The sequence below is a fragment of the Pyxicephalus adspersus genome, chromosome 2, assembly GCF_032062135.1.
Source record: "Pyxicephalus adspersus chromosome 2, UCB_Pads_2.0, whole genome shotgun sequence".
NCBI lineage: Eukaryota > Metazoa > Chordata > Amphibia > Anura > Pyxicephalidae > Pyxicephalus > Pyxicephalus adspersus.
The window spans coordinates 29,429,278-29,440,724 of record NC_092859.1 but is presented as its reverse complement, the minus strand read 5'-3'; the positions used below and the strand labels follow the sequence as shown (position 1 = coordinate 29,440,724).

General features: G+C 37.2%; 1 protein-coding gene across 1 annotated transcript; it reads left to right on the top strand.

Moving 5' to 3' along the window:
- The first annotated feature begins 1,258 nt into the window (after positions 1-1,258).
- SSBP1 (single stranded DNA binding protein 1) lies at positions 1,259-11,134 on the top strand. The gene is made up of 7 exons (XM_072400201.1): positions 1,259-1,338; positions 2,748-2,816; positions 3,662-3,716; positions 5,495-5,635; positions 5,948-6,038; positions 6,785-6,873; positions 10,978-11,134. Exons 2-7 carry the CDS (start codon positions 2,793-2,795, stop codon positions 11,016-11,018), a joined length of 441 nt encoding a protein of 146 aa, XP_072256302.1. The 5' UTR covers positions 1,259-1,338; positions 2,748-2,792; the 3' UTR covers positions 11,019-11,134.
- The last annotated feature ends 313 nt before the right edge of the window (positions 11,135-11,447 follow it).

The following is an 11,447-nucleotide window of genomic DNA, read 5'->3' as shown; positions in this document are numbered from 1 at the left end:
CATTCCTGGATAAGGTCCATTCCAGGTTTTCTGGATCACCAAGGCTCACTAATGAAAGTGTATCTTATCCAGCCTTTCATGAATCAGGCCCAATGGGGGAAAGAATTTTCTGTAGTTTTATTGGAAGAACAGGAAGTTTTTATTCTTCACCTATCTCAGACAACCACTGTATGCTCTAAAAACAAAGGAAATTATCTGTAAACTTCTCGCTAGATGTTTTACATCTAGATACAATCTCTTCCAAAATGTCCCTATTATGTTGGTGAGACTGGAATGTTTGCACAAATCTGGTAAAGCTGTCCTATCATCTAAAGGTTTGGGCTACAGGTCTCCAACTTTTGTAAAACAAATAACTAGTATTTGAATTAAATTCTTTCCGGAGTACAGGTTTTCCTTTCCATAGAACTAGATAGCAATGTGCTTAGTTCTACAGTTTCTCGAAACAATCACAAAAGATCATTTCCAATGACAGTGTGTATGCAGTATAGGGAACAGAATGATTTCATTTCACATGTTTTTCTCTCTTTTTTCCCTTTCTAATGCAGTCATGTTGTCATTGACAAAACTGAAAATAATAATAAAAAAAATAATTATATATTATGGACTTTTACACTTCTTGTGAAAGGTGGGGAAACCCAACAAAGGCAATGCTCCCTCTCTGAGCCTCTGGGCTTTCTAGGAGTTTGGGATAAAGCAGACTGTCTGTATCTGTCTGTCAATTGCAACCCCAATTTAATGTACAGCACTGCATAAAATGTTGGCGCTATATAAATCCTGTTTATTATTATTAATATTAATAACAATAGTAATAATGATAATAATAATAATATTAAAAATATTAATAATAAAAAAATAATAATAATAACATTAAAAGAATGCTTTGAGCAGAAATACACTTATCACATGTGAATGACAAACTTAATTCACACAGCACCACCTAGCGACCATTTGCCAGATGACACAGACGACTGAATGTCCCGCTGTCCTTCAGGAGATTCACTGGCGATCTTTCACATTGTGCTATCACCATCTCGTGGCCGAACTCAGTATGACAACAACTATGCCAAGACGTAGGGAAGGACCGACGCTATTTCTCAGCCTGAAAAGAAAAACGGCATTTTAATAGACAATACGAATATTAACTGCAAAGTTAAAAAAAATAATAGGAAAGCAACAAGAAAAATGTGCCATACAAGTAGGGCGGAAGTGGGGCAGATGAGGATCTAGGAAGTAGGACGGAAGTGGTTTTGTCCTGCCGGAAGTGAGGTAGTGAGTGTCACAGATTCAGTGTTCCCCCTGCTGCTGATCACGTGTGTAGAAGAGAGTGACCCTGGAAAGGTAAGAGAGGGTACTGGCAAGTTTCCCCTTTTCCTCATAATATAATAAATATCTTACACGTGGGTACAGCTATTATAAAGAAAGGGTTTAACCTGCAGTTATAGGCGAGGCATGCAATGGTTTTATAGTTCCTTATAGAATTTGCCCTCTTCCAGCTCGTGGCTCCCATTCTTTTCAGATTGGAAACCATTGCACTTTTTAGGCAAATTGCAAACATTTCTTCTGTTTATGCAAACCATAATGAATGAATTATTTTATTTATATTTCCAGGACCACTAAGCAGAGAAAGGATCCTACACAAATGATCTTTGCCTGTAATAGACACCATGATCATATGAACCCATAAGGAGAAACTCAATAACACATGGCTTCTTTACATCTGCTGAAATATTTTATTGCCTACTTTGACCCCGCTTCTCAATCACACCCAGTGTTCCCCTTAGAATTTTCATAGCTGGATGGCCAAAAATTGTGCAGGGCACCGTACAACAAATTTAGTGTCACAGTTATTTGTGCCATAGGTGTCTACTAACTCTTATAATTATGGCTAAGAAGGCTAAATGGTCTATTGGATGGTATACAGGTAGTCCCCGAGTTACATACGAGATATGGACGGTAGGTTTGTTCTTAAGTTGAATTTGTATGTTAGTCCGAACAGGTACATTATTTTAATTAAAGCAATTAGGACAGATGTTTATCTCAACATAATATTAGGCAGCGTGGTGTCAGTTACTGTATAAAATCCTCACTGTGAGCTAATCACAAACAAAGCAAAAAAAATGGAGCCTAGACATTCATTAACTTCTGGAGGAAGCTGTGCCTTGATAAGCAAAAAAAAAAAAGTGCAGAGTTTTTTTTTTTGGTCAATAAAGACTTACAAGAGGCTGCAGAAAGAGCTCACCCCCTTAAGATCACCCACAACCTCAGCTATGTTTAGCAAAAAATTTCTTCTGCAAGTCATGCAAACGGTCCCCATCCAGCCTCCGTCTTGCACTCAGTGAGCAGGGAAGCTCAGTTCGTTTCTAGGAGGCGTCTGTATGTCAGATGTCCTCAACTCGGGGATTACCTGTAGTGCCCCATCATCATCAGTCAGAGACTTGCTTTATTTCTGTAGCAGGGCTTATGGGTATGAATGAAAGAACATGTGATAGTGTACGGCCGTGGGTGTTTAATCCCCAGGCTCAAACGCTTCCATGAAATCACAGGAGCTGGGGTCACTTTAAAAACTCTCTTGTAGTATTTGAAGTAGATCCTCCATTCTCCAAAGTGTGTTACAAGAAAGCCACAAAATGTGTGGGATCTGGGTTACTTCCCCAAAGTCCTGCGGAGATGGAGGGTAATAAAAGTTAAGATCAATAAAAGTACACAAATTCTTTAATGGCTCAATCTCAAACCTTTCTCTTGTTTAGGTGGTCTTATTTCTTTGGCATTGTGTTAAGCATTGGTCAGCACAGATGTTCCGCAGAGCAGCAGCGCAGGTAAAGACCAACTTTTTATTGCTGTTGTTAAACACACGATGGTCATTGTAGGAGATGAATAGTTAACAGTGGGATAATAGTTCCAGAGAGTGTAACTGTTAAGGCACAATAATTGTAAAAGTTTTGCAGGAATGGATAAAGAAAGATTATAGGTCAGGTGATACCCGCTAAAGAGAGGATCAGCCAATCTGAGCTCCAAATCTCCTGATTTTACATTACCAAATATATCTAAGCACTAAGTTAAATATTCAGATTTCATGATACTATGCAAACTTTCTCAGTTGTTCTGGTATTAGATATAAAGGTATATACTGATTGTTGTATAGTCATATAAACAGCTTGTTGTTTAACCCCCCCCCATATGTAAACCCAGTCATTCTACTATCACCTTTAACATTTTAATGTCATCAGAAATATATTCTGGTGATCCAGCCATAAAGATTCTCTTTCCAACATTTCTTGTTGGTAAAAACTGTCTAACAAATGTGTTCAGGGGTTACCATAGGCCCCAATTAAAAGAGATTGATTTTCACATATGCAAATTAGATGCATATAATTTGTTGCCAATAAATCCCTTTTTGTTGGGGCCTAGGGTAACCCTAAACACATATGTTTATTTTGGTATATATATTGTTAAATATATATTGAGAATCTCTAAGATAAGGCACCAATATTCTCCTATGCAATCATATACACTTTTTACTGGAGTTTCAGTGTTCCTAATTTCCTACATTTGCAGGTTACAGAGGATAAATTATCTCATAATATTATTTTATATTATTGCATTATTTCTACTTTCTTCTTCTATGTCTGTATTTTTTTTTATTTTATTTTTTTTTTGCCAGGTGTTACAACACTCTGTCAGATTTCAGTCCAGTGATTCGTCAGTCTTGGAAAGATGTAAGTATTTTCAATCCAGGTTTTTATTGCTGAAGTTGCAGTCACTAGCACTAGGATGACAAAACAACTAATTGAACAATTGTAGATAATTAGCGTGCTACACATGCCCTAAAAAACCCTCAGTGTTCACAAAGTGCTTGTGTTGCTTCCTGCTGCTGCCTTTACCCCTAATTCCCCAACTAACACTGGTGCCCCCCTCCCCTGCATTTGTCAGAAATTCATGGCTGACTAAATGACAGCTGATTATCGCTGTGTAAATATAGCATTTGTAGAGGCTGCTGCTTTCAAAAAATGTACTATCTGGCACAGAATTTTTAAACACTAATCAGATATCACAAAATATGAAATTTGCAAAGTTAAAAAAAAAATACTTTTTTAACCCTTTATTTGCCCTGATTAGCGCCACTCAGTTTATTGTTTGCCCTTGTTCCTTCTATTATAGCGCTGCCATGCAGATGACTCATTTATATTCTGTTTCAGTTGCTTTTGTCACCGGACAAATAATTAAAATTGCCAGCTCAGTTAAATGTGCAGGGAGCTTGAGGAGCACTAAAGTGAACTTCCCGGCTATGCATTGTGTGATGAGCAAAACTAGTTGACCTTAATGGCTTTTGTAAATAAAACATCATATATATAATAAATTAGTGTATTTAGAGCTTGGCTGACATTCCATTTCATTCATTGGTTTTTAATTGTGAGCATCCTAACTTTCCTCTGCCACGTACAGCATGTGTGTTCCAATCACATAACGATCCAGGCCTATCTGTAATATATTAGTTTGTTTACTCATGTTAAAAGTTACTACCAAAATGTGATTGACGGGGATAGTGTTATGATGTTTGAGGGGGATAGAAGTGGTTGCTAAAACATAATTCTCGGCTCACCCCTTGTCAGCTAGTCGCCCTCTACCCCCTGCGCCCTGGAGGTCCCCAACATTATGTACGTGATGTAAATTGTCCACTATCAATACCCCATGTCGGTCTCATTTTGTCCTTTATGCACAGTATGTCCTCAGTCTTCTGACATGAATGACACTGGATGAAAAACTTGGGACATCTTCTGGCAAAAAAAAAGTACTGACAACTCTTGACTAGAGATGGTTATTGTACCTGGGGGACCATCCCAAAAAAATGAACTGGAGTTCAAGTTTAAGCTTTATCCCTGTCCTGATATATCGACAGCTTAATTTCAAGCTAATGTCAGTGTTCTCTTGCCTGTAGTAACTAATGTGTAATACTAACACTTGGTTAGGAAGGTGAACTTTGTGACAGTTTTAACTTTACAATACATGGTAACCAAAATTTTAATACATGGTAACTTAAAAATTAGGAACCCTTAGTCTGGTTTTATGATTAATAGAAATGAACAACGCTGCAAGAATTGAGTTGTACTATCTGAGAGAGGAGGAGAGGATAAAGGAAATTCATATATGGGTTTCAAAACACTGGTTGGAGAACACAGGCCCACAGTATTAGCAAAGGAATAGTTATTATAGTTACACCAGAGTAATAAAAGTGTATACCACATACCAAGTAACTTTTTATGTTATCTGCTGTAAGGAAGAAAATTCAATTGACTGCTGTATACTTGTAATATTATTATTATGAATAAACATTATTTAACTAGCAACATATTAGGCAGCGCTGTACATTAAATAGGGGTTGCAAATGACAGATAGATGTAGACAGTGACACGGGAGGCGGAGATTATTGGAAAGTGACCTCAAAGTGTCCAAAGCAGCAGCTTGTGATTGAGCCTGTTTTATTTTTGTTTTTTAGCACTGAACAAGGTGCAGATTCTGGGCCGTGTCGGCCAGGACCCGGTAATGAGACAGGCAGATGGCAAGAACCCTGTCACCATCTTCTCCGTGGCTACTAATGAGCTGTGGCGGACAGGGGAGAGCGAGGTGTTTAATACAAGTAAGTACCCTCCTGTTTGATTAATGTATAATGAATTCAAATCTTCTTTTAAAAAGACCCAGTCAGATTATTGCTAACCTTTTGAAATTTGTTGTCTTGAGTTTCAGAATTATCTGCTATCTGCAACATGGCATTATTTAACAGGTTTAATGTTTTCTATTGACAACAGTATTTCAAGGGCAGTTTGTGGCAACTTGCACCTTTCAGCCAAAGATTTTTTGTTTAGCAGCTGAAAGTTTTTAATTCATACTTCTTATACTTAATTTTTTAACACATTTTAGTTTATGTGGTGACATAATTTCTGTTCTTCAGCTGGAGACGTCAACCAGAAGACAACTTGGCACCGGATATCTGTTTTTCGGCCTGGTCTTCGGGATGTAGCTTATCAGTACATCAAGAAAGGGTAAGAGTGTGTCTGAATAATTTCCCCCATTTCCTGCTCACTAATGGCCATCAAACCTATAAAAGATTTTTACCCATCCCATTCATTATATAGGATAGCTGTGATAGTCAGGTGTACATAAACTTTTGGCCATATAGCGTACATGTGTAAAAATAAAGAGTAAAACATTTTAGTTGTAATACCTTCTAGTTGTGAATGTAGCATACATTGAGAACATCGCTGAATATCATAATTTAAATTCTTATTTGGGCTGCCTTTGTGCCTTTGAGTAATTCTAACTTGTATAAAACCTGGCATTGTAAATAATGTAACTTAGAATATATGCACATTTAAAGCTAAGCTTCAGGCAGATATTAAAAAAAATATATATATATCCTCTTTAACCTTTTTAAAACCAATGGTAACATTGAAATCATTTTTAGCATGCAAGGTGCCCCTCCTAAAATTAATTATTTGGGACTTGGTGGTAGTATTATCATTGATAGTTAGTACATGTGGTTAGCACGAAGAAAGACCCTGATAAAGGGGGGCAGAATTACAGAACTGGAAAAATAGTTGGTGTCATGCCACTGGCACTGCCATTAATAACAAATACAGCCACCACATTTATTGACTTGCAATAATACATTTTTTTTTCAATTAAGGTGTGTTTAAAATGATTTTCTTTTCCCTGTAACAGTGGTTTACAAAACAAAAGTAAAAATAAGATATCCATTCATTGTGATTTCATTCTTTGTTCTTATAAGGGCTCGGGTATTCGTTGAAGGCAAAATTGATTATGGAGAGTACACTGACAAGAACAATGTGCGCAGACAGGCCACCACCATCATTGCAGGTAAGAGAAGACCCTTGAAAATGATCATAAATGAAAACTATTCCAGAGTTCAGATTGGATCCTTTCGAGGAATTATTATTAGTAACAGGATTTATATAGCGCCAACCTATTGCGCAGAGCTGTACATTAAGTAGGGAGTCCATGTACTGTTTACAGTCCCTGCTCTATCTTCCTAAATGAGTCATAATAAAAAGTTCTCAGTTAAGGTTGGTGGGCATGTACTCATCATGACCAGAAGATGACGTACAAGGACATTTAAACAATTGTGCATTGACGTACAAAGACATTTACACAATTGTGCACTAACAGCAGCTTGAAGAAAAACAGATTTCTATTCCAGCATGAATGTCACTGTGTACAAAGCCAATTTTGTATGTTGGATTACATTGTAGGTGTAAATGTATTACCACATGGGTTGTGTCTGCAGGTTGAATCCTAGCGTGAAGAAAACAAAACGTGTAAATCAGTCATGTATTTAATGTACAGCGCTGCGTAATATGTTGGCGTTCTATAAATCCTGTTTAATAATAATAATGTATTTAGTGCTGTAAGTTCTTATTTTTGTATGCTTGTGTAAGCATTACACTGCCAGTAGAGGGGGCCATGACACAGAAAAGAACCTCGTCTCACCTCAAGATAAACAGCAAACCTGGTGGAATCATAATGAGTGTTTGCTGTCATTAATCTGTTGCATTCAGAAGAACACACAGCAAAAAAAACTAGTTCAAACCCTTTTCTATATATATATATATCCACAATAGTGTAAGGTTGGCTATAGAGAAATTGCAGGTAGTATTGCATGTTAAAATCAAAATTCAGTTTGGTTTTACTTACAGCCCTCTCTGGATTGCTGTTAAACTTTCCCAACCCTGTACAAGTTAAATTATATTTTGATACTTCTCTACAAATACTTACTTTAATCTTTGCTGCCTGATGCTGTGGGTGGTCCCTCTCCATCCTCTCTTACAATGCGGTACTTCTACTCCTGCATTGTATAGCTTTCCACAGAATGTTGCAGTGTGTCTCAGGAAATTTATGGCGATACATCCAAAAGAGCATTTCTGAGGTTAGTTACTGATGTTGGTCAAGAAGACTTGGCTTGCAGTCAGTATTCCAATTCATTCCAACAGTGCTTAGTAGGTTTGTGGTCAAGGATCTGTGCAGGTCACTCAAGTTTATCCACGCTAAACTCCACAAACCATGTCTTCACGAAGCTGGCATTTTACACAGGAGCACAGTCATTCTAGAACAGAAAGGGCTTTTCTCCCAATTCTTGTCAAAACACAGGAAGTGCACAATTGTCTTTGTATACTGTGGCAATAATTGTACCCTTCACTGAAAACTCAAGAGCTGCTGACTGTGTTCTCAAGGACATCTTTAGCAAATGTTCAGTAATTTCATGCAAAATTTGTGCTTTGGGGCCTCTTAAAGGCTGTCCTTGTCATTAAGACTGTTGCCTTTCATTCTGCAGAAATCTTTACACTCTCTACAATAATAACTGCAAATATTTGTAATTCAGGCTGTAAAATCAGTGGGATATTTTTGACTTTTAAGTGGTTTGTTTTCTTTCGTTTTACTGAGCCTGTGTTAGGAGATATATTAAAGTGTTCTAGCACTGGCCTGAAAAGTAAAAATGAGCGGATGTCCCGTAACATAGCAGACCAGTGTTATCCTGTCTAGACAGTTATATGCCGCTCGTACTTGTTTAGTTTGGCTGCAGGAAGTTTCAATTTTAAATAACTAGGAAAAGAAAAACATTATTTGTAATTCTGGAATGATCTGAACAAAATTACAGTTTGGTAGCTCAAAAATAATGAATCTCCGCATGTTGTGCACAAATAAATATAAAGTGACCTGAGTTCCCTTAATTAGAATATTTTTGTGTGTGTCTTATGAAGGAGGCAAAGTCAACAGCTATAATCTGATATATAAATATAACTGCAAAGCACATGGCAGTGTCCGTTACATTACTGCTGTTCATATGTCATTTGCATTTTACAGAAGTCTGATATCATTTCCAGATATAAAACTGGAGTTGCATTAGTGCTCCCTAAATATGTTTTATTTGATAAATAAAGAAATTGGTGCCCATTTACAGAATATGTTATAGTTAACTTGGAGTATAGAATAGTTAAAACTCATAGTCAGGTTCTTGGGAATTTCTCTTTACCTCCTTCTTCAGAGACATAACAAGAATTAGCATTAGAACTAACTGGTGGAAACCCCTTATTAAAGATAACTTTACACCAGTGTTTTTCTAAACACTAATTTCCTTTTGTTCATGAGAGAGGGGAGGGGAAAAATACCTCTGAATATCTTTAAAAATCAATAAATGCTGATAAACCTTTCTATTTATTTCAATGGAAGCATTTATAGAGTTGCAAACGCTGCAGTCCGCCTGCTATTATATCAGCAGCCCAGAAATGCAATGCCCCAAATGCTCAAACTACACAATCTTCACTACACTTCAAAATGTCCTTAAAAATTAATTCTGCTCTCTGCCCTTTTGCGGGGTGATTAGTCTTTTATCCACTTTTTCAGTTTTTTTCTGCAGGCAGCCTAAAGAAGGAGAACCTTCTGGGTTGTCCACACAGCTTTGTGGGTTATGTGCAGCACAGTAATTTTACCACAGCTACTTTTACAAAGCAACAACTGGATATTATAACTTTCTGGTGACAATATTCACCAACATAAGTCGTTTTAAATGGTATCTAATCTTTAATAGTTTTGTAAAACCCTATCAGTTTTTTGTTCTTAATGATAAATGGTCTAAACCTTCCACAATGTCCATAATGATGTAAACATTAAAAAAGTGCTGCAGAGGGTCTGATTACAAGTTACAAGATACAAGTAAATTACCAACCAAGATTCTCTCTAAATATGTTAAATAATACAGCGGACACTGCAGAAAGAGACCAGATTTCACTTATCTGTAAATTAGTAACACTTGCAGGTCTCATCTCTAGACAGTGAAAGGAGAAGCAGCAGACTGATGAGCTCCTCTGTCACTCTTCCTTCCCACCTGCATTCCTCTTACACTTTAGTACATTTAGCCTATTTATACTGCTGCTTCTACTCTTTTTGAGCTTTTCTGTACATGGACTTAATGCTACCATAACTAATTGAGGTATTTACACTGCCTACATTTATACATTTTAAAAATAATTTTATTACATAAAAAATGCAACACCATTCTTCTCCAGTTTTGAGCTCTATTTACTGCACTTTCATTTTTGTATAGCAACACTTGTCACATTCTGCAGCATTAACTTGAGATATAGCTGATATTTTAGCCTATAATTTGAGCCAAGGTGCAGGTACAGCAGCTGCCCGAGGCTATGTGCATGTGTGGTTGGAATTTCCTCAAATGACAGCTGCGCTGGGGGCATTTATGAAATAAATTAACACAACCTTGTCTAAGGTGCTGAAAGTTTTCAGGAGAGTAGATGAAGTATTTTATGTAAGGAGAAATCAGCTGTAGACATGAATGAACCATTACCTCCTTGAGTATTTGCTGACCTCTAATCTAAGGGAAAGTATAAAGTTAACACACATAAATGCCCTGCATTGCTAGATCATTACCTTTGTCATGTAATGCAGGTGGTCTAAATACCAGTCTTTGACTATATTAGCATTTTGCAATCTCATGAACAGCAGATCTTGAGAAGTGGGAAGGAAGCAGCACAAAGAGGTGATGAGAGAAGAGATTGGAGTAGCAGAGATGATCTTATCAGTCTGCTGTTACTCCTTTTACTGTCCAGTCATAGGGTGAGGGATGCGCAGGTCCTATAAGAGGTATTTAACTGCAACAAAGACAAATCAGCTGTCCTTCCCTGCCAGACAGGACTATGTTGTGCGGTAGAGTTGGGTAAATATCAGCAAGGGATGGACAGAATAAAATTACTCTGGCAGGGAAAACAGCTTCCCTATGTGCAATGTATTTGTGTAATTAACTGTTTGCCTACAGTTCTCCTTCAAACTGTTCAGCGTTTTTTTAGCCATCATGAAGACCAACTCCAGCAACGAGTTGTAATCTTTTGTGTGCGATTGTTATCTTCTGAACTCTGTTTCTGATTACTTCTTACACTCTGCTTCCTTTTACAGATAATATCATATTTCTGAGTGATGCACGAGAGAAGCTATAATGTACCCTTCACCCCCTGTCCTTCCCTGTATGTACAGCTCTGATCTTAGCTAAATGTATTCCGAATATTGTTTTCTTGTACTTTCTTTAGGAAAATAAAAAAATATTTTCTAAAAATGATTGTGTCTGTGTTCAGGCCTGTGCCAGGTCTTGGATATGTAAACAAACACTTGTGGAGCTGCAATGTGCGCCATACACACTAGCTGCATCACTGACGTCTTTTTCTTCATATTTTCTGAATGTATACAATTCTAACAAGTTCTATAATGCTTTGCAAGACAATAGAAATGTAGCCACATGGGGGGGGTCAAGCAATAGTTGTATAAGATGTATCCATCCAATGGGAAGTGATGAGAAACTTCTCACACAAAACCAGAGAAGATGATAGCACCACAGAAGATGCACCAGTTTGATCTGTCTGCACTGGATG